General features: G+C 39.9%; 1 protein-coding gene across 1 annotated transcript in view; it reads left to right on the plus strand.

Moving 5' to 3' along the window:
- Nucleotides 1-7,739: 7,739 nt before the first annotated feature.
- The window catches only part of slco1c1 (solute carrier organic anion transporter family, member 1C1), a 28,094-nt gene continuing 11,872 nt past the window's right edge, over nucleotides 7,740-23,961 (plus strand). The window contains exons 1-7 of the mRNA XM_028573689.1: nucleotides 7,740-7,748; nucleotides 16,614-16,755; nucleotides 19,763-19,895; nucleotides 20,413-20,534; nucleotides 20,607-20,753; nucleotides 21,863-21,961; nucleotides 23,125-23,373. Coding sequence (XP_028429490.1) covers nucleotides 16,614-16,755; nucleotides 19,763-19,895; nucleotides 20,413-20,534; nucleotides 20,607-20,753; nucleotides 21,863-21,961; nucleotides 23,125-23,373 — 892 coding nt within the window. The 5' untranslated portion in view covers nucleotides 7,740-7,748. The remainder of the gene's footprint in view (nucleotides 7,749-16,613; nucleotides 16,756-19,762; nucleotides 19,896-20,412; nucleotides 20,535-20,606; nucleotides 20,754-21,862; nucleotides 21,962-23,124; nucleotides 23,374-23,961) is intronic.

Consider the following 23,961-nt stretch of genomic DNA (forward strand, 5'->3'; position numbering starts at 1 on the left):
AAAACCCCAAGAGGTATGTATATAGGCCATATATTTATATATATACATATATGGCCTATATATATTTTATTTCTTAATGTTAAACATTTACTATATGTACATATTTGTATCTGTATTTATTTTTTGTTCATTTCATATTAATGTTTAATATGTTGTATGTATGTATGCACCAACAACCAAGGCAAATTCCTTGTGTTACTTGGCAATAAATCCTTTGGATAGAACAGTGACATATTCTGGAGATGTAATACAATTATAGAGCTGCAAATGAACAGGCACCCCGAGCAGTTGGGGGTTCATTGTCTTGCTCAAGGGCCCCTAAGCAGTGCCCAGGAGGGGAAGTGGCACCTTTCCAGCTACCAGTCCACACTACATACTTTGTCTGTACGGGGACTTGAACCTGCGACCCTCTGGCCAAGTCCCCACAGACTGAGCTACTGCCACCCCACTAGACAGAACAAGATGAAGTGTGCTCATTCTACAGAATAATTAGCTGTTTAGTCCAATCCAATCCAATTTAAATGTATTTATACAGCACATTTAACAACAATAACAACAGTTGACCTAAGTGCTGTACAATCAAAGATTAAAAAAAACAACATAAAAAGAACATAGTAAAAAGACAAAGACCAGTTTAGAAGACAAAATGACAATAATATAGAAAGGCAACTATAGTGTTAAAAGCCTGAGAATAAAAATGTGTTTTAAAGGTCCCACTAGGGATGTCACGTGAACCGGTAATTCGGTACCATGTCGGTACCAAAATTCTGAAAACAGTACTCATTTTTCTTCAGTACCATATGTTCTAGTCCGCCGCTAAATGCTGAAGAGGAAGAAGAAAAACGGAATAGTGCCTTCCGTAATCACAGAAGGCTTGTGTCATGTGGATGCACCGACAGAATTGTTGTCAATAGGCCTACTTAGAATTCCTCATGGGGGAGACAGTAAATACGCAATTTAGCTTTAATTTTAACCAGCCCGGTTCTATGTGAAAAAACAACAACGGCAGAGAAAAAACAGACTAGCTAAACATGCTTGCTTGCTGTCTGGGAGCAAACGTTAACCGTATGCTGGCTGTGTGGTGATGCCAGGCTTCAAAGCAGCGGGCTGTGGGTCCAGAAGACTGAAGTTTTCTCCAGATTACATACATGAAATTTCATTGGTATTGGTATGTAGGTAGAAAGTGCTGCTACAATCGCATTACAGTCATTCCTCGGCTGCAATGACAGTTCAGAGACGCAGAGAGCGCAGGTAGGGCTGCACGATTAATCAAATTTTAATCACGATCACGATTTTGGCTTCCTGCGATAAAATTTGGGTGATCGAGCGATATTTAAAATGCGTCATTCCGTTCATAGAACGCTCCTTATCAAAGTTTTTGCCAAGCCAATCTAGCGCTCCACAAACCACTGTCTGATCACGTGCCTCCATGAGCCAATCAGAGTTGTTCCCTGCATGGCGCAGCTTAGTTTGTAGATGTAGACAGTCACAGAGGACAGAGTAACGTGAGGAAAATGCAGCAACAGGTAGCAGTCGGTCATAAGTTGATCACGATGTTTACCAGTTTACCAGTAAACGGAACATTTTGTCTCGTCTGTTTTGTTTTTCAGACAGCAGTGAACATAGTGCTAGTTTGTGTCTTTTAGCTCATAGCTTTAGCGGCTGACTGTTGGACGTCCCACTGTTGGAATCTTCTACAAAACAGTCACACTTTTACACGGTTTAGCTGTCAGCATTTTAGCCGTGTTTAATCCAGTTACTACTGTAGCTAATGGTAGGCTAATGGTACCTGTTGCGTAACGTGTTATTAGTGTTTACTAGTGTGATATGCAGCAATGTTTATGTTGCCTCTAATGTGGGTTTCGGAGCATCAGAGCGCAACGCAGACATGTAAGTGGCAGTGTAATGAGCCACTGAAATCCGCGTTGCTATTTCGTCCGGTAGATACGGGTAGATACCGGGCACCACATGCACCGGTAACGTGAACAGAAAATTGCGTTGCCTGTATCTTTCATGGCAAACGTGCATGTGTGGAAAGCGGTCGCACAACAGCTGAAATAGCATACTCCTTCACAATATCCTTCAACAAAGGAGGAATGTAGCACAATATGGATGTAAAAACAGTTATGATTAGCCTATGAGACAATAAAATTTGTTTTGGTTAAAATCAACAAATAATCGTGATAATTAATTGTGATCTCAATATTGATCAAAATAATCATGATCATCATTTTGGCCATAATCGTGCAGCCCTAAGCGCAAGTACGGAAGACCCTGAAACGTTAACCAATCAGAGCAGACTGGGCTTTTTTGGAAGGGGGGCCTTAAAGAGACAAGCGCTAAAATGAAGCGTTTTAGACAGAGAGTGAATACAGGTATATTCAGACAGACAGAAAAATAATGTTTTTTTTTAACATTAAAGCATGTAAACATGTTCTAGTAAAAAAATAAAAAAAATACAAGTATAGACCTGAAAATGAGCATATGGGAGCTTTAAGATTTTTTTAAGATTTAAAAACAGGCTGTTATTTTTAAGAACTTGCTTTTCTTAATTCTTAAAAAGATAATTCTATAATAATGAATGATTATATTGCAGCAGCATTAAACATGTGGGAGTAAAGCAAAACCTTTGATATGAATGACTCGAGCATGTTTATTTATTCTTAACCGTTGGGAACAATATACGGGTCCTATTGCTAGCTTCAGAGCTTGAGTGAAGATCATTGGGTGCACTTTAAAGCTCTGACGCTAGTAAGTAGGCTTCTGACATATTTAATTTGATTTCATCTATACTGAGGAAATGATGCTAGAACAAGTCACCCAATTAACCTGACAGTCTAGTGTCTGAAATTTCCCACTTCAATGCCCGCTGTTCCATCTCTATTCAGACAAATCTGAGCCTGAATAAAAAAATCTTTTTACCAGACATTACATAAAAGTGCCATATTAAATGTTGCTTGATAATGTGTTTCTGTGAACGAGAAAAAATAGTATAAACATTGGTGGAACACAAGAAAAAGCAGTGGACTACTGCTTCATAATAAGCTGCTGTTGGTTTAATTCCTTGTAAGTAGGTCAGACCTGTTGCGATTAGCCTGCTAGTCTTCAAGACAGAAAAATCATTCAGGAAGACTTGCAATTGTGTTGCAATTGGCACTAATGGCAGTATCATTGAAAGAAATGGTGCTGATATTGTGTTCTTCACTGCATGGCACTAACCATGTCCCCTTGAGCAATCACATTTACTGATTTACATGAGTACTGGAAATGGACTGAGGGGGGAGGAGAGGGCAATATGTGAAATAAGCAATATGAATGTGAAAAGTTAGAAGAAAATATTCAAAGGGAGATAAAGAGGTCAGTAACAAAGAAAATCAACATTTGATTCATTCCATTCCTCTCCATATACACATCCATAGATATTTTGGTATAAATGAATACTCAATTGTTTGCATAATGGGCTAGTTTGGACTTTAATGTTGCCTTATCGTTATTAGTACCAGTTCATTTGAAGCCCCACAAATTATTGATCCACTTTTCTGTGTCAAGCTTTGTTAGACTGTCACTGTGTTCAATTTTATCCATCACAAACAATTTAAAGCTCCGTGACTAACTCAGCCCTTCCTGCAGTTGCTTCACAGTAAAAACCTATCCTGTGGTTAATGGGTTAAAAGCAATCAAATGAAACAAAAACATCTTGTAAATCTAACAAAACAAGACATAAAGGGAAAAAAGAAAAACTACTGGAAGGCTTTTACAGTGAAGCAGCTGCTACCAGGAAGTGTTGATTTTACATCCGTAATAATACTACTACTGCTACTACTACTACTACTACTACTACTACTACTACTACTACTACTAATAATAATAATGATAATAATAATAATAATAATAATAGCTTTGCAAGAGTGTATTTAACTTTGTCATTGCGGCAGATACTGTAGCAGTAGAGGGGACCAGAACAGAAAACACTGAGGCTTCTCTCCAGACATGACATGGATTGTAAAAATAGGAGCCTAAGGTCCAATATGTAATATTTGTACTGTAATAAATCCAAAAATGACACCAATGCCTCATCAGATATTAAGGAAACATGTTAAACTGAAATACTATCTTTTCTGACAACAATGCTAATGTCAGTATTTTTTCTTTTTGAAATTTACATTCCGTGACGGAATTTATGTTTATGTTTTGGTCTGTGTGTTGTTATCAACGGCCCAGTTTGACAGGCAGGCTGGGTTGCCAGATATACCTGTAAAAACGTAAACCCAGCGCGCTACAGCTGTAACGGTAGTACAGCCATGAAAGCAGCAAACAAACGATCAACAGATTCTACATGACATAAAAAAAGAAAACAGCATGTTTCTAACAGTTGCGTGACCAGAGACGTAACAACCCCCTGGTAAATATTGGAGATGTATTTGAAAGATGGAGACAGCTTAGAGCCCAAAAGGACGCAGAGTTGGCTTATTTTCTCCTGAACAGGTAAGCATTAGCTTCAGGCTAATTTATCACAGCTACTAGGGATGGGCATTTTTTGTCATTTCAACATTTGTGTATTCACATTGAATTATATAGCTAGAGTACCCGAGTTGGTTACTCACAAAAACAATTGAGACAGCCAGTAAAGTGATCCCGACTGGTCCTGGCTAACGCCGCCATGCTAACCCTGCTAACGTTACCGGGAGGACCAGGCATGCAGCCCATGGCTGTGTACAACGTGTAGTTTAGCGGCTGGAGCCGACAACGGTGAATTATTTTAAGCCACGAGAGGGGGGCTGTAAATCGGAAAGAGAGGACTGTGAGTTTGCAGTGTGTTTAGCAATTGTTGCCGTAATTCTAAGCCAATGAAGTGTGTTCCGTCGGCAAGGTAGTGGTATTTTTAGCGTTTCTTATTGTAATTCTAAGCCGAGGAAGTGTGCCTGACTGGCGTGTGGAGAGAACAGTGAGGTTGTTGTGTTTTTAGCGGTTCATACTGTCATTTTAAGCCGAAAAAGTGTGTCTGTCAGTTGGTTACAGAGCTCCGCGTGAGCACGGGCTTTTATGATTGTCAATATAGCCAGCATCTACTGTTAGCTACTCCGCTGTGCTGTGGAGTAATGTCTGGCTATGTGAGAAAAGCGTCTAGCAACCTTGTTGTGAATGCTGCGGTCTCAGCCTGGCAACCTCCGTGAACTTCAAGTCTGGGCAGGAGGGGGCGGGGGAAACGACTCTCCAGTATTTTGGATTGGTAGTGCAGTAACTATTTTAACCGCTAGCTGCCAGTATTACATACAATATTACATATTGCACCTTTAAACAAATATGTTAAACAGAACAAACAATACACTGTTTTTTTACATTCTTTGTAGAATGTATTAAAAATAAGAGAGTAAAAATTAAGATAAAAAGAGCAGAACAGCAGATTAAGTACAGTGGCATGTAGAGCCAGAGGTGGGCTGTGGAGAGAGTCAGGGTGGGTTCCGGGCCTTGTTAATAAGGCTAGTGGCGGAGGGGAAAAATCTGTCCTTGTGACGTGAGGTTTTGACATGATGGACCTCAGCCTCCTGCCAGAGGGGAGTGGCTTAAAGAGTTTGTACCCGGGGTGGGAGGGGTCAGCCACAATCTTTCCAGCACGCTTCAGAGTCCTGGTGGCGTAAAGGTCCTGGAGCGGCGGCAGATTGCAGCCAATAACCTTCTCAGCTGACCGAATGACACGCTGCAGTCTGCCCTTGTCCTTGGCTGTGCTAGCAGCGTACCAGATGGTGATGGAGGATGTGAGGATGGACTCAATGATGGCTGCATAGAAGTGCACCATCATTGTCTTTGGCAGGTTTATTTTCTTCAGCTGCCGCAGGAAGTACATCCTTCTGTTGTGCTTTCTTGATGATCCTGGGAGATGATAGTTCCCAGAAAGCGGAAATATCAATTGTGGAGTCACATAGGGTGACGGGGGCAAGTGGGGCTGAATTCTTCCTGAAGTCCACAACCATCTCCACTGTTTTTAGAGCGTTGAGGTCTAGGTTGTTTTGCTTGCACCACTTCACCAGGTGGTCAACCTCCGACCTGTAGGCGGACTCTTCACCATCAGAGATGAGTCCGATGAGGAAGGTGTCGTCCGTAAACTTCAGAAGCTTGATGGACTGGTGACTGGAGGTGCAACTGTTGGTGTACAGGGAGAAGAGCAGAAGAGAAAGAACACCAGGAGGAGGGTCCAGGAGGGGGTAGGTGATGTCTTTGAGGTGTGAAAGCACAAGGTGCTCAAAGGATTTCATAACCACAGAGGTCAGGATGAGAGGTCTGAAGTTGTTAAGTCCTGTGGTCCTTGGCTTCTTGGGAACAGGGATGATGGTTGAGGGCTTGAAGCAGGCTGGCACGTGACATGTCTTCAGCGAGTTGTTGAAAATGTCTGTGAACACTGGAGACAGCTGGTCAGCGCAGTGCTTCAAGCTGGATGGGGAGACAGCATCCGGTCCAGCAGCTTTCCTGAGGTTCTGTCTCCTGAACAGTCTGTTGACGTCTTTCTCATTGATGGAGAGAGTCGTCACTGAGGTGGGTGGGGAGGTGGAGGGGGGGATCTTTAAGGTGGGGGAGGTGGAGGTGATGCAGTGTAGCTGGAGCTGTTGGGAGGTGTCGCGGGGGATGGTTACAGGACTGACCCATTGTCTAGCTTAATTAAATGGTACCATATTGGCTCTGCATCAGGACTACTTTTGGTGAACCTGAACAGTGATCCCACTGTTTGTATTCCTCTAGCCTTTTCAGCATAAGCTGCAAAAAAATGAATAGCGGCAAGTAATGTAAGTCTTAATCAAGCATATCATGCTCGTTTTTAGGTTCATACTTGTATTTTGGGTTTCTACGAGAACATGTTTACGTGCTTTAATGTTCAAAACCGATCTTGACCTACTTATAATGACAAAAGACATGGAAATCTAACTTTTTACAATATGGGACCTTTAATAGGTAAATTAAGACAAACATCCACTTTCCCCCCCACTAACTAACCTGGCATGGGCAATCAAAAGATCACTGACGTGACATGAGAGCATATGTCAGAGCAGCGGTGGTGTCAGTATTGATTCCATGCTGACACATATATTCACCCTGTTTACAAAACCTTTCCACACTGACGATAAATAGCCTTAAAAGCAACGGATGTTCACCATATCAATCTTATAGCAAATCAACTTTCTTCTCAAGCGGTTTTGATATGATTTTAGGCTTAAGATTATGGTTTTACCAAACTTTACAACCTGGGTTTATGCTTCATAGCATTTGGTCACATGCTGTCAGTTACCGACCGAACAATACAACAAAGGATGTAGCTGTGATACGTAGGAATGTGTAGCTCAGAGTTTTTGATACTGTGGCTTAAAATAGTTAACTGGAAATGAAAACCTTTTGTTCTAAAAGTGCACACATCACCTGTTTCCTTACAATGTTTAGTTGTGATTTAAATCTTAAGATCACATACAGGCACTATTGTTTGTGTGTTTGTGTGTCAGTCTCTCCTCAGATGGCTGCTGCAGACATGTTTCTGTTTTTGTGCTGAGGATGAGAAGTGGGTCACATGCTTGAATTATCCATTTGCAGGGTTGCATGCATCAGTGCCAAGAAATTGCATTACATGGGAGACTTCTGCTAAGGAGACACAGAGACATTACTGAAAGATGGAGGTGGGAGCTGAGCAAGGATGCACACAGAGGAACGGACGCAGTGACGCTGTGGCCAGAGAACCGCGCACCTCTCCCTGCAACAGCTTGAAGGTACACAAACTAACATGTCTAGGAGGAAGGAGCTACAGTTTACACTCTTTCTCTTGTGTGTGTGTGTGTGTGTGTGTGTGTGTGTGTGTGTGTGTGAGAGAGAGAGATTGTACTAACTCTTAATAATCAAAATATATAACAATATGCTCTACACTGTACACTTGTGACTACAATGGCTGTTCATTCTGAATATCTACATAGATGGTGCACGTGGGCCCTTATAGCATCTTTAACTTTTCAGAATAAAGCTGAACAAAATTTAGGTTAACATTTTCCAAAATAGCCTATATAAATTGGCTTTTTTTTTTTTTTTTTTTAAAAAGAAGCTTATGATATGTCCATAGCATTTAGGGAAGCAAATATCCTATATGCCATGGCCTCTATATTACAACTGTCCTAATTTAAGCTAAACTTTTTTTATTATAATAAGAAAGCTATCTTAGATCTGTCGTAACCTTATTTATTCAACAGGCAACACCACACCACAGCTTATTAATCATATCATCTCAACAAGTTGGAGTAAAAGAACAAAGTTGATTTATTTCTGTTCTTGAAAACTAAAAGTCATGTAGAAATAAAAAACCTTAGATCAAGAGAAACTTTAGCTAATGGCTTTCTACTTAAGCAACTATATGCTTTTCAACAATAACATTACTCGTTTGTCCTCTTGTTGCCATTGTAAAGTTGTGACAATAGTTATCAACGTTACTTTCTGAGAAACTAAGGTAGGATATTATGTGAATCTCATATGTTATAAATAGTCCACCTCAGGCTTTTCTTCTTTCTCTTTTCTTTCTCCCACCTCAAACAACCTTCTCAAAAAAGAGATCAAACTGTCTTGTTGCTTTTTCTCCACATAAAAGTGATATGAGACAATGGTGTTCAAGCAGCTTATCTGATACAGACTGCAGTAGCAGGACAGACTTGTATTTCTTCTCAGAATTGTTTGGTTCCCTGACCAGCTGGGTGGGACATGGCACAGCCCATTTCTACTAATCTTGCTCTCCATGTTATTCTCTGCTTTTTTGTTAATTCCACCAATAAGACTAGAACTTTGGTGCTACAATGTCCCAGCCAGTTTTTCACCCTGGTCTTAGTCTAAGCTAATTAGGTGGGTAACATCAATGAGCTACCCAAAAGTGGGTCACAGGTCAGGAGGCTTTGTTTAAAATATCAAACAGTCTTCATGTCAATCCCCTTTCAGTGATCTTTAATCACGAGGAGGCCACTGCTTATTTGGCAATTAAAATAACAGAATGAAAATGTCACAATGCATATCATTGTTGCAAATAGTTGCAAAAAATAATAGCAAAGTTCCTCTACAAATAATTTACAAAAAACAAAAACATATGAATGTGAGGGGCTGACATGCATCAGCCATCTGAATGTGATGCCAATGTTGACTTAATTCCCATTGATCAAAATATAGGGGGTTTGGAGGAAAACAACCCCTGGATTTTATGACAATGCCTTACTTCGATTATTTATTATTTTCCCATTGCTCGGAAAACAGGTTTTCACCAGCAAAACGAGTGAGAAGGAGATTGGAAATAATAAATAAGGAAAGCCTTTTCCTCTCCTTGGAGGGAATGTATGCTGGCTTGCAAGTTAATCCCCCGAGGAAATAAACATGTGATGAGCTACTTTCATTAATGCCCCACAGCCGGTTAGTCAGCGTGATCTCAGCAGGGGGTCTGCACGGAAGGCAGTACAAGAACCCTGAAGGGCACAAACCATTACTTTTTTTTTTACAAGCACTCATGTCAGGCATTAAAGAGATTACATTTAGTCTATAGACAACACAAAGGTTTGTATTCTCCTTCTGTCTAAACTCTGCACGACACCACTCCCCATTTTGAAAGGACCAAGCAGTTACATTAAGTGAATATAAAGAGTCAATGAGGTAACCTGACTCCGCCAGATGGATTGCTTTGCATTTGCTCAGCATATCCATCTGGGAACTTTCCGTTGGAGAACTTTTGGGAAGGGGCGAAAATACTGGTTAGCTGATTGGATAAACCATCTGTCTATCACCACCTATGTTGGTGATAGGCGGGCCAAATCAACCAATCAGATCAAACTCTTGCCGAAACCAGTTGGGAGAAGAGCAAAACATCTTTTCCTCCAAGAAAAGCCTCCAGTGCTGTTTTTTGCTCTTCTTTCAATGAAGGAATACTTTCTAATTCGGATAAAACTTGCGCTATAGCTACACTCATCTCCTCCATGGAAGCTGCCATGTTGTTTAGACTGAACAGTTGCTTCTCGTTGCGTCACACCTAAACTCGCCTCAAAACCAACGCTGATTGGTCGGTCGTTTGGTGAAAGGGCTCAACATTTTTTCTATCTCAAGATGCCAGACTGATCTGCGAGAAAACTGGAGCTTGCGAGATCAGGACGGTCTCATGAGGCTATCAATGAGGAGCAGTAAGAGAAATATAAACAAGCATAAGGAAAAGAAAAAAGAGTTGTGTGCATACACACACATGTATAAACCTGTACAGGCTGAAGTAACAAACTAACAATACTATTGTCGTTTAACATGAGAAGCCTGTAATGTACTTTTTAAAGTAAATATTAAAATAAGGATTAATTTTACATAGTCACATTTTGTGGATTCCCCATATCATTGCTTTAGAAACTGGACATTACAGACCAGAGGTCTTTGCAAGTCTCAAACTAAGTCTTTGCACTGAAGTCCCAAGTCAAGTCACATGTCAAGACAGGCAAGTCCCAAGTCAAGTCTCAAGTCAAGTCCAAAGTCCTAAACAAGTCTTAATGTAATATTTACCAAATCTAAACAACAGAGTGATAAAATTAAATTTACACAAATCACGAATGCCTTTTCAAATGTGTATTTATTTTTTAAAACAAGTTTCATCAAGTGCTACTGAATGTAATAAATTAAAAAGATAAATGTAAAAAAACCAACTTTTGTATTCATGAAAACAGCAAAATGTCAAAGTGGCTTGTTTGGTGCATATTTTTCCATGTAGCTCTCAGTCTCGGCCCTCCTTCGCTAGCCTCGTGAGACCGTCCTGATCTCGCGAGCTCCAGTTTTCCACTCGCAGATCAGTCTCTACTCTTGAGGTAGAGAAAATTTGGAGCCATTTGCCAAACGACCGGGCCAATCAGCGTTGGTTTTGAGGCGGGTTTAGGTGGTGATAGACAGATGGTTTATCCAATCAGCTAACCAGTATTTTCAGCCACCGGTAGCCCTAATTCTGTTAGCTGCTCGCTAATGCTTTTTTCTCTTGGATCCTTCTTTTGGAATATGGACCAGGAACCTGAAATGGTGTCTTTTATTCCTAAATTCTCGTTACACAAACGGCAAATATCCTTTACCGACATGTTGCTTGCTTGCTGAGCTAACGAGTTATGCTTTGCCTGCAGCAGCAGGGGCGGGCTTGTGGTTGTATTTTCATACGCTTCGTTGATCTGATTGGTTGATTTGGCCCGTCTATCACCAACATAGGTGATAGACAGATGGTTTATCCAATCAGCTAACCAGTATTTTCGCCCCTTCCCAAAAGTTCTCCAACGAAAAGTTCCCAGATGGATATGCCGAGCAAATGCGAAGCAATCCATCTGGCAGAGTCAGGTTACTCCTTCGTTACCAGATGGGTCGTCTGACCCATCAGTTGGCTGAGGGGCAGGGGGAGCACCACCACCCTATATTTTATAAATATCTTAAATAACACATGGTGGTAGGTAATACATCTGATTTCATATGCTGTTTTAGTAAAAAAAATATTTCCTGGCTGACGATGGGAGCAGCAGGACGCAAAAAACTAAAATTACGTTACTATTGCGTTCCAAGACAGCCGTGACGTGATTGGATTTCATGAGGGCTGCTTTAAAAATAAACATATACAGTACTGAGCAAAAGTCTTAGGCAGGTGTGGAAAAAATGCTGTAAACTAAGAATGCTTTCAAAAATATAAATAATGGTTGTTTATTTTTATCATTTTACAAAATGCAAAGTGAGCGACCAAAAAAACATCTAAATCACATCAATATGTGGTGTTACTATCCTTTGCCTTCAAACCAGCATCAATTCTTATAGGTACACTTGCAAAAAGTCATGGAACGTTGAGGATCGTACACGCAGTGGTCGGCCAAGGAAACTTAGTGCTGCAGATGAAAAACACATCAAGCTTATTTCCCTTTGAAATCGGAAGATGTCCAGCAGTGCCATCAGCTCAGAACTGGCAGAAACCAGTGGGACCCAGGTACACCCATCTAATGTCCAGAGAAGTCTGGCCAGAAGTGGTCTTCATGGAAGAGTTGCAGCCAAAAGGCCATACCGCCAACATAGAAACAAGGCGACTCAACTATGCACAAAAACATAGGAACTGGGGTGCAGAAAAATGGCAGCCAGTGCTCTGGACTGATGAGTCAAAATAGAGTTGAAATATTTCGCTGTAGCATAAAGCAGGTTGTTCACCTAAGGGCTGTAGTGCTGTACAATAATGAGTGTCTGCAGGCAATAGTGAAGCATGGTGGAGGTTCTTTGCAAGTTTGGGGCTGCATTTCTGCAAATGGAGTTGGAGATTTGGTCAGGATTAATGGTGTCCTCAATGCTGAGAAATACAGGCAGATACTTATCCATTATGCAATACCATCAGCGAGGCGTATAATTGGCCCCAAATTTATTCTGCAGCACGACAACGACCCCAAACATACAGCCAAGGTCATTAAGAACTATCTTCAGTGTAAAGAAGAACAAGAAGTCCTGGAAGTGATGGCATGGCCCCCACAGTGCCCTGATCTCAGCATCATCGAGTGTGTCTGGGATAACATGAAGAGACAGAAGGATTTGAAGAAGCCTACATCCACAGAAGATCTGTGCTTAGTTCTCCAAGATGTTTGGAATAACCTACCAGCCGAGTTCCTTCAAAAACTTAGTGCAAGTGTACCTAGAAGAATTGATGCTGTCTTGAAGGCAAAGGGTGGTCTCACCAAATATTGATTTGATTTAGTTTTCTCTTCTGTTTGTTCACTGCATTTTGTTAATTGATGAAAATAAACTATTAACACTTCCATTTTTGCAAGCATTCTTAGTGTACAGCATTTTTTCATACCTGCCTAAAACTGTTGCACAGTACTGTATGTTTTGGAATATAATGTTCCGTTTTGGCAGCTTTACCTATATGCTAAAATATACAATGACTGAGGAAGCCTAGTGACGAGTCCATAGCAACCAGTTTGTGTGTTTAATGTTACCCAGTGTGCCTTGCTGAATGGTCTCAATGTTTTATTGTTTTATTTCATGTGAATACTAGTTTACTAGAGGAGGAGTAACTTAGTATTTGAAGTAATGCAGTAATGCAGTAAGTGTGCATTTAGTTTCCATGCTTATTGTGTTTCCACAACAATGTTAGTAAATAGTAGTAGGGTAAATCTACTGAAATGGCCAACACACCATAACAGACGAGTGTGATGTGTAAGATGAAAAAGCAGAGGTTAACTCATGTATATCATTGCTGTAAAAAAGTCAAAGGGCATATGTACATATAAGCCAAGTGTAAACCAGTAGATAAGGCATCAATAAATTGTTGGGGAGGGTCATGCCACTTTTTATATCATTTTGGAGGGTCATAGAAAAATTATAACTGGCAAGGGGAGGGTTATCCCAGGGTTGTTATGGGGGCTCCTGTGTGTGTGTGTGTGTGTGTGTGTGTGTGTGTGTGTGTGTGTGTGTGTGTGTGTGTGTGTGTGTGTGTGTATTAAATACTACATTTTGCTTTGTGCTTTTACTGACATTTTGAAAACATTGTGTAGGAATTTCTCCCATCTAGCGGTGAAATTGTATTTTGCATTCAAACGAATAGTGCTCTCTAGCGCCTCGCTATTTCAAATGTGTGTTGCAACTACGGTAGCCGTTATCATTCATCGAGTTTTCTTTCGGGTGATGAGGTTCGTTATTTCAAACAAACTGCAAACTGCATTGAATCAGTACTGTGAGCATGTATAAGTAATTACCGTTGTAATTTAGACCGTAACACTGACTTACCTGTTGAGAAGAAAGCCGGCAACTTCAGCGCCCCTTTGAAAGTCTTTCTCCTTCATTAGCTCTTTCCACCTGGGAAAGGCTACCCCGATGTTTACCCTCGTGTTTTGAATTCGCCGGTCATGTTGCCTTATTAATTCCCTTTTTTGCTTTTTTGCCGACGAGGAATTCTTCTCCTGTGTCTCGGCATAAGTATGATCCTCCATTATGAACTAAAGTGCAGTGCAGGCTTTCAAATTTGCCGGGGCAGTGACAAGCGCCTCTCACTGATCTCCTCCGTTTTAGCTGGTTTCAGTCACGTGATGCTGGCTCTGAACGAAAATGCGTTGTGGATTAGTTAGACAGGTAGGCTAGTGCTTTATGTCCCTCTCAGCAATTATAGTTTTTCAAAATGGCGGAACAACATGGAAGCCTCCTTGGACTTACCCGTCCAATGTTAATACAGATGAGAAATTCTTCGCTTACGAGGATAAGTCAGATCTTTGGCAGAGGTCATTTTACACCAATGAGGGCCTATTTATGAATGAAGACATTGATTTTAGCTAATAAAATACTTAAAACACTACATAGTGTACCTTTAAACAAGAAAATTAGTGAGATCATTCAACATTATCTCTAGTACTTGCTCCTATAGGCAAGCAGGGGCAAACATTTGGCTCTAGATTATGTTAAACTATTTTGGATTTAATTCACAGGAAGCTGGGTTAAATATTTATTATTTTGAGTTGACTTTAAGAACAGTTATTTTCATGATAGACTGGGCTTTAATTATCTAATTGCATTGTGTTTGTTCAAGTAGGTTACATCATAACAAGCAAATGTTGATCATAACAAGCTAATAACCCTAGGTTTGAGGGAATTAAAAAAAAGGTTGTGGGAGAAAAAACAGAATATGTCTCAAGATGTTGACAATTTATAGTCTTTCTCTTGCATGGGAAGTGTGTGAGTTATTGAGATTGTTGAGTTAATGCATTTTGTAACTTAATTCTTTTTATCGCATTTAATTTCCTTTTTAGTGAAAAAAAGACAAAAGTACAAACATAGTTCTGAGTAGGTTTTGGGACTACTTTGATGTTAATAAGGAAACTGAATTTATTTAGTGTTTTGAACCTCTGCCATCAATGAATGCATGAGTTTATTAGATTGCCTTTGGTGATTAGGATGCGTTCACATACTCAGGGGGTCACAGACGGTCCGACAAAAACGCAGCTCTTCCCATTCATTTTGAATGGGGGTAGTGCGTTTAGGCTGTGGTGGTGCGGGCCGAAGGGGGGAGCCGGGAAAAAAAAATACTGTGGCCTGCGGCAAAAAGTTGAGACTGATTTAAATTTTGGAGAAATGCAACCCGACGTCACCCTGTGGTGGCCAATCATGTAACCGGCAATCAGACTTGTAAGTCTCTTCTGAGGTGGTGTGAGATCCCGTACAGTCAACAGGAATCATCACTGCCTCTATTGCTGCCACGAGGAAATTTTAAAACACTATTGGGTTAAAACACGAAACACAAGAACTTCACAGCTCAGGAGTTTGTGTAACAGCTGACTGTTGCCTGCAACAACAAAAGACAATCCCTCCATCTCTTTTCGTTCTCTCTTTTTCTGTGAAATGAAGCTGCCTTCAAGTGCGGACAGAAATGTCGATACCTATAAACAAAAAATTTCGAGATCTATAAACGATCTGACGTAAAACAACTGTGAAATACTACCATTACTACTGTGAAAGTCTACTTATGCTACATTGGAGGATTAAAGAACACAGCAGGACGTTGCACAAATGGGCCATTTAAAGGGGCTGAACTCGATATTCAGAATAAAAAGTGATCTGGGATTACCTCCACACAGCTCTCACTGACCAATACCCAACTTGTCAAATATCACCGCTATTGCACGGTCCCGGGGGCGTCAGATACCTCTCATGCACTAGCATGCACCTGTGGCCAGACTGGCTTTTAAAACAAAGAACAGGGAAGCTCAGATTACATCACACACAGAGGGTGTGTGACTTAATTCTCTGCTCAAGACACCATTACTCTACTTTATCTTTAAACAGCAAATAGTTCTTTACTGCTATATTAATGTTCTGAATTTTGAGTACAGCCCTTTTAAGGGACACTCCCACCACCACACAACCCTGTGGTGAATCTGCGAGTCTGATCGCACCCTTACTCTGTGAGAGTTGCTGATCTGGGCCCAGTCACTGTTGGAGGGGGGGGGTTCAATGCGACTTATTATTATAGCACAAATTAAAAAAATCAAGATGAAAAAAAATATCCATGGGGATTCCTTTTCTGTCTCAGCTCAAGTTCGATGGCAGAGTGTGAACTAACTTTCACTTTTCCTTTTGGTTGCAATGCATGGTTTGACTTATTTTATTATGAATAACTTCCATCTAGCCCTGTGCTAGTCCATTCTACATGGATTACCTTCCCTCATTTATTAACAAATCCATCCATTTGTTTATTTGGCTGTCCTTGCTTAAAAGGAAGCCAGTTATTCTCTCATTGTTGTTGGCAGTTGCTATCTGACCTACACTTTTTGTTCATCTCCATCACTTTCCTCCCACTCTACAAGCTTTAACTGATCTGAATCCCATTATTGCTGTGATGCTCACACTTGTTAATTAGTGAACGATGGACCAGTTACAGTAGGGTTTTTGAGCACAGTTCGTGCAGCGTAGCAACTGTGGATACAACACAAGTGTGAACATGACACAAGTAGATAACTTTTAGTGATAATTATCTTAAAACACTGCATTTACTTGTATATAGTCTCATGCTCCTGTGCAAATTAATGTAGAATACCATTCTTTCTTTGTTTCTTTCTCTCTCCTTTTCTCATCTCACTCTCTTCTCCCAGATGTTTCTGGTAGCTTTGTCCTTTGCCTATTTTTCAAAGTCTCTGTCGGGGAGCTACATGAAGAGCACAATAACTCAGCTGGAGAGGCGCTTTGACATCCCCAGTTACCTAATAGGTGTCATTGACGGGAGCTTCGAGATAGGTGAGTAGGCCTGCCAGTCACTGCTGTTATTTTGTTGTTCTGTTGGCAGCCTCTGTTTCATGGGCTGCCCTCCCTTCTCTCTTTCTGCCTTTGGGATGGTAATATGAATGGGTCATATAGGTATTCAAGCTACAGATAAAGGCTTCTAGGCTTCTAAGAAGAGCACAGGTGTGTGTCTGTGTGTGTGTGTGTGTGTGTGTGTGTGTGTGTGTGTGTGTGTGTGTGTGTGTGTGTGCGTGCGTAGTGAGTCATGGTGTTGAACAGGGACACAGTCTCCACGCTCTCTTTTTGCTGTGGACAGCCGGACTCTAGAACTTGTAAGGTTTAGTTAAACCATTCCTTCCAGAAAAAGTTTTCTGTGATTGTCGCGGGCAAAAATCCTTGATTTTTTGAATTGCGGGAACTTGCAAAAACTGCGGTTTGATGAAAAAGACAAAAAAAAGTGATCCCCCAACCCCCTGCTTTTCGATGATGTTCACATTGCGTAATTACCTCACTTCATAACGTTCCCATGGCAACAGGGGAAAATGGCTGCTCTTGTGTGAAGTAAACGCAACATTTTTCAACTTTCTGCTAAGATATATGTGAATTTTTTGCAATAAAAATCCAGGGATTATGAAATCATGCAAGCCCCGCATATTTTGCGCAGAAATCGGCTTTTTATGCGGCGAAAGATATAAGCTTTTATCACACATACAAATCAGCTACAAGCAGAAAGACCCTTTGGGCAATACCAAAATATTTTTTTCCACACTTGTGATGTAAGTTATCTTAGGGACACTTCTTTTCAATGGCCTACAAAATGAGGTAGATGGGGAAAAAATGAAAACACAACAAAAAAGGATAACATTTTTTTTCCTGAGAGCTTATTGACTGATATGTTGGCATGACCAATACATTTTTTTTTTACTTTATTTAACCAGATAAAAACCAGTTGAGATATAATCTCTTTTTCAGGGCGACCTGACCAAGAAGGCAGAAAATGTACACGTCGGCTACACATTGATTACATACATACAACAAATACAAAACAATACATGACAAATGGTAGAGTAAAAACTAACGTCCACTCATCAACCGATTCACAGTACCGTGTACAGTGTGATATCACAAAAGTTGGATTTAAATAATTTGACAGGTATTCATGTACAGCTGGTGAGTACATTTGGCTTGCACTACGGTACCACAACTACTACATACTGTATATACCTGTCGTTCCTCTTATCACTTAATAATTCTTTGTCACATTCAGCAGTGTTCCCAGATTGTCCTCTGACCAATTTCTAGGCTAGTTATGTAAGGCTAGTTCATTCAACTAAAGTGTTTCTTGTAGGTTATAAATTATACATAGCTTGCAGAGCAATGCGACCCAAAGAGACATGATTCAGACAAGATACAAGTCGTCATCCACTATCAGCCATTCTACTTCTGTTCTTTTGCTGTCAGGGAGGTGGCGCGGGGTAACACGATAGTGGTAGTGAAGAATAATTAACATTTCTATCTTCAATAACATGGCGGAGTGTGCAACCTGCTGTTACTCTGATGGAGGTGGTGTGTATCTGGTGGACGAAAAAGGTGAGGACGACACCTCCAGCGCAGTTGGAGCTGAATACCCCGGATCTCTCTCCCTCCATATCGCTCCATCTTTCCATCCTTTTTGAAAGCTGCTGCTCTTGCGTGGCCTTGGCAACAAGCTTATTCTATAGGAGCGTTGCCAGGGTAACATAGAGGCAGAACAGGGCCACGTGAAAAGGACAGAAAAAGGGAGAGGAAAGTGCAAGAAACAAGAGAGAAGACTAGAGCAGATGAAAGACCAAGGGTGAGAGAAACGAGAGAAACGGGGAAGTTGAGAGTCATACTAAGGAATGGTGAGCACAGGTGATTGGTCCCAGCTGATATACATGGGTATACACCCATGCTCTTGTGCATCTGCTGCATTAATCATTCTTAGCATGTATTACTTACACATGCACATACTGTACATACAATAAAGTAAGAATAATTAACGAAACATACGGAATTATCATAAATAAAACACAATGAAATAAGTTATACAGGAACCAAAGATCTCCTGTGTCACTCTGGGAAAGTACACACAGCCACCGCACTTTCTAACTAACACTTTGATTACCATGTAGACTAAGATGTAAGATACAAGCACTTCTAAAAAATATCTTATAACCACTCAAGCACATTTACTCATAATTACTTGACATTTCTTAATTCTGCTCTTTCTCTCTCAGACACACACACACACACACACACACACACACAAAGAGACGTCAACAGCTGAAGGATTGTTGGAGGGTTTGACGTCATCCCTTTAAATTACCTTTCACTGTACAATAGAAAAAGGTCAAGCAGCATGGCTTTCAAGGCCAGGTTTCCACATCGTCTTTACAATGTAGTTTCCGTGTCACTGATAATAGACAAAATTCACTAAAAAGGTGATAATAGAGAAATAGCCATGTTACCACTCATCATTATTTAATTTTTATGCCATTGAACACATTCCCTGCTACATGGCATAGATAATAATCTCCTAGAGCATGACGACAATGCATCACATGTGAGAACACAACCTCATCTGCCTTTTACTGTAAACTACATATGTACACAACATTCTAGCTGTCAGTTTTTATCTGATACTTTTCACATGAAAATTAAATGCAGAAGTCATCCTATAGTAATGACATGTATCTGCAATATGTAATGGATATTATAATGGCTAAGGCATAGGAAAATAACAGTTTTGGTTGATTGTTTTCCAGATGATTTTTTAAAGCTTTTCCATTGCATTTCTCTTATCTTTATATTTTCCTAGAGAACTAGTAAAAGAAGACACATCCTTTTTTTTGTCTTTTTTTTATGCAAGAGCATAGTGAGCTACATCTGTATTACCCACAGTGTCACAAAACGTTGTAAAAATCAAATATAAATAAGCAATGATTCTGTACCTTGTACAGTAGCACTCTAAAGATAATTCTGGCTGCCTTCGTCCTCCCAGGTAACCTGTTGGTGATAGCTTTCGTCAGTTACTTTGGGGCCAAGCTCCATCGGCCAAAGATCATCGCAGTGGGTTGTGTACTGATGTCCATCGGCACCTTCGTCATCGCTCTGCCTCACTTCATTATCGGACGGTGAGTTAAAAAGAGCCACCGTTGTTTGACTTCAACTATAAAATCAATCTCAGGTACTAATTAAATGCATTTAAAGAAAACATTGGAATGTGTTATACAAGTAATCCTTCAGATTCCAACACATAAAAGGTGCACAGGAGCTACTTGGCTACTTGGTTGATATACAGCCTTGTAAAAATTGCTACATACAAAATTGCAACATGCTTTACAAGCTTTGCCAAACATTAATGTACCAAATCATATCCACAAAAAGACTCATTATATACTGTATCACTAACCAATTAGATAAAGTCTCATTGACACCAACATCCAATAGTTATGATGCACAACAATAAATGTTTAAGCAGACTATTGTTCCAAAGGATTTTTTCAAAACAACATGCTATTTTCCACTGCGTATGTATGTCCTTACTGACATTGTTACTTACATAGATTGTATCCTATAATCAAGAAAATTATTATTTAATCTCTGTACCCTGTATTTTAATGTATTGTTGAATTTGTGTTTTGTGTAAAGCTATGAATTTGAAACATCAGTGCGGTGGGTAGTGAACTCAACACTTAACCCCTCCCCTTGTCCGTTGGGCTCCCCAGCAGACCTGACCCAACATGATAAACTGCCTCAAGTGCCAGCAACAGGTGAACTCTTACTCACATGCACACTAGTGTAGACAAGTGAAGATGTCTGATTACACTCATCTTTTTCTCCAGGTTGTGAAGGCGACTCCAACCTGTCAATGTGGATTTATGTGCTCCTGGGAAATGTCTTGCGGGGGATAGGAGAGACACCTGTTCAGCCACTCGGGATCTCTTATATAGATGATTATGCTAGTGAGGAAAATGCTGCGCTTTATGTTGGTAAGAAAAACCTCACCCAGTGGTAGTGCTATATGTAAAAAAGTAAACACACTTTGTCATTGATGATATTCCATGCATATGATCTGCAAAATGTAATTTCGAAAATTAGCAAAATAAGCAGTACAGAGTGGTTCTGTATAGACACACCTTAATATGAATTAATTATTATTAAAAAACTCTATTTCATTTCCATGCAACTTTAGTTATCCTAGACTGTACAATACCGACCATATATGTCTGTCATTCATTATGTTATTTGTAAAATGACCAAGATATATACGCTCTGTATTTACATTTAAAAAAGGTCTCACTTGATGAATATAGTTTTGTAGGCAAAGCATATTTCCCATGTCCATCTGCACACTGCTGAAACACGCCAGTCAAAATGAATGCCCAGACTAAAAAGGATCCCAGAACTTTGTTATATTAGTGTCACATTAACTGTTTTATTAGTCTGGGACAATCGTCACAATACCTGATCAAATACTACAAACTTATTAACAGTAAGTTTGCAAAAGTTATTGCTGCTACTCAAGGACTAAAAAGCTTTAAAAAATGCAGAATAATGTTTGGAGTTCACAAAACTGTCAGCAAAGATGCTTTTTGGTAGTGAACATCCAAGTCTCAAATAAGTGCTGCAATAAAAACAAAAAAGATAATGTGCATTTTTAATGCCTATTGCATGAAACAATAATTAAAATGTAAAGCCCTCACATGAAGCAGCAAACGTCTTATTTACATCACATTACGGTATCTCACAATAATACCATGCTTGCTGAAAGCTTTGCCATGTGCAGTTGTGTTTTGCTCACATATGAGGAGGCGCTAAATCCTTTTAGTGTTCTACAATAGCAGATGAGAATTACTGAAGAAGAACATGCTTACTAAGCAAGTCTTTTCCAAACAAATGAGGCCTTAAAGCAGGTTTTAAAACATATATATTGTGTATATACAGTATGTATACGTGTGTATTCTGTAAATCAGTATGTATGTAAAATGTCTGGTAAAATGTTTGTGTAGCTACTATCTACAGTTGTAAATACAGACAGCTGGAGTCCTAACCAGTTTGTGTGCTTTGTGTCTCTTTGGGTGTGTTTATCGTATCCTAGGCTGTGTGCAGACCATTTCAGTGGTTGGACCTGTGTTTGGCTACCTGTTAGGCTCCCTTTGTGCCAAAATATATGTGGACATTGGATTTGTAAAAATGGGTGAGTTTAAACATGAGTACATGTCTAAGTATTTAAAGGCTAGCCCATTATGTGAATTTGCAGACTGTCTAGACACAGTTAATGTCATTAACCCCTCATCCTAGACTCACGAAGAGCTCATGTGAACAGATTAGGAAGCTGACCTCCTTGGCAACTCTAAAACCTATAAGTGGGTCATGACTCAGACATTGAAAGAAAATAAATTAGATATGATTAAAGTCTAAAAATGTAAATTAAGACTGTTGTGACAGAAGGAAACGCACAGGTGTAATAAAAATAAATGATGGCTGAATATGGTTTCAGGGTCCTGGTACTGTGCTGCCTCCCTGCCATGACTTTCTGGGACACTTTAATAGAACAAAGACATCAGTAATGTTATTCATGAAACTTGTAATTTTCCTACCATTACAAATCAAAATGTCTGCTCTGAAAAAATACCTATTCATTCATAAAACTGAGGCATGATATTTTCAGATATAACCGCTGGTGGATACCGGGCAGTAAACTTATGGCTCATGGACTCAGAACAGGAGTACAGGATTAGCATCAATTAGCTAATGAACAAGGCATGGTGAGGGATAGGAAGGACAAAGCCCTGTGATAGGCTACAATCAGATAGAGTGCAGCAGAGGCAGAAGGTGAACCAACAGAAAAATAGAAAAGTGACAGAATAAAAGAACTGATGAGAGTGAAGAGAAACAGAGGTAAAAAAGTACAAAAACAAAGGATGTTTAGTGTAAAGAATGATAAAGCAAGTCAGGTGAGAAGACCAGTTAGTAAACCAATGAAAAAACATTCCCTGAATGATAAAAAAAATAGGTTTATTAAAAAATAGCTTAAAAGACATCAACTCTTTCATAAAGGATGACTATTTTCACGTACTGACGATGTCCATGTCACGATTTTCTAATCAGAAATGATAGCAATCAAAAGGCTGGGTACAGGTTGTTAGGGCTGTTCTGATGATCTCTGTTGTGCCTGATATGCTCCTCCATCTTTGCATTCTTTTATTTGGTTATCCTGTCAATAGAGGGTCTTTGATAGGCTTTAAAAAGGCTTAAAAAGAAAGAAAATGGACCCACTAAACCATACAGGATCTGTGTTTAACCATAGGTGTATCACTGAGCATTTATTACATCTGATCATCTGTACCCCCGACACAGAAACTATCACCATCACCCCAGCAGATGCCCGCTGGGTGGGAGCCTGGTGGTTGGGCTACCTCATAGCTGGGGTCATCACCCTACTCTCTGCCATCCCATTCTGGTTCCTACCCCGCTCTCTGCCAATACCCGAGCCCCAGGGCCCAGAAAAGTGCACACCAGAGCAGACACGCTTTATTAAAGACCCTCTTCTTTTGAAGCACAAGTATCCTGCAGACGAAAATACTACTTTCATAGAGATGGCCAAAGGTAAGGATGGATTTAGAGGTTTGTAGTCATTTATAAATAAAGTGTGAAATGTTCAAACTATGTTAACTAGATGGCTATCTGGAAAAAAAATAATCATATGATAGAATAAATGTTCTGCACTTCAGATTCCATCAATGGTCACTGTGTTCATAAATATTGATGGGTTCAATATTTCATAAATGTAAAACCCCTAAATGTACTGCACCATTTTTCACACTGATTGGCAAGTTTTTCTATAAAGAAAAATGTACGCCATCACAATAATTAACAATATTGCTATAATCGCAACAAAAATCTACACATAGGGGCTTTAAAATTAAGAAACACTTGCAAAGCCGATAAAAAAAAAAGGTAATATCTGGCATTGTTTATATACACGTTTACCTACAAGAAGTTTTCTCCGCTGCCTTTGTTAGCACATTGTCAGGTTTGTTTGTGCATTATTGAATTGTGTGTCGCCCACGTGCTTGTGTGCACAATACAAACAAAATGAGACCCACACATACAAACACTGCTTCATAGCACTCCTAGTGCCCCAAAACTCGACAGACTACCTTTAAATTTAAAGTCACTGTAACTGGGATTGTG

This window comes from Perca flavescens, chromosome 3, assembly GCF_004354835.1.
Source record: "Perca flavescens isolate YP-PL-M2 chromosome 3, PFLA_1.0, whole genome shotgun sequence".
Classification (NCBI taxonomy): Eukaryota; Metazoa; Chordata; class Actinopteri; order Perciformes; family Percidae; genus Perca; species Perca flavescens.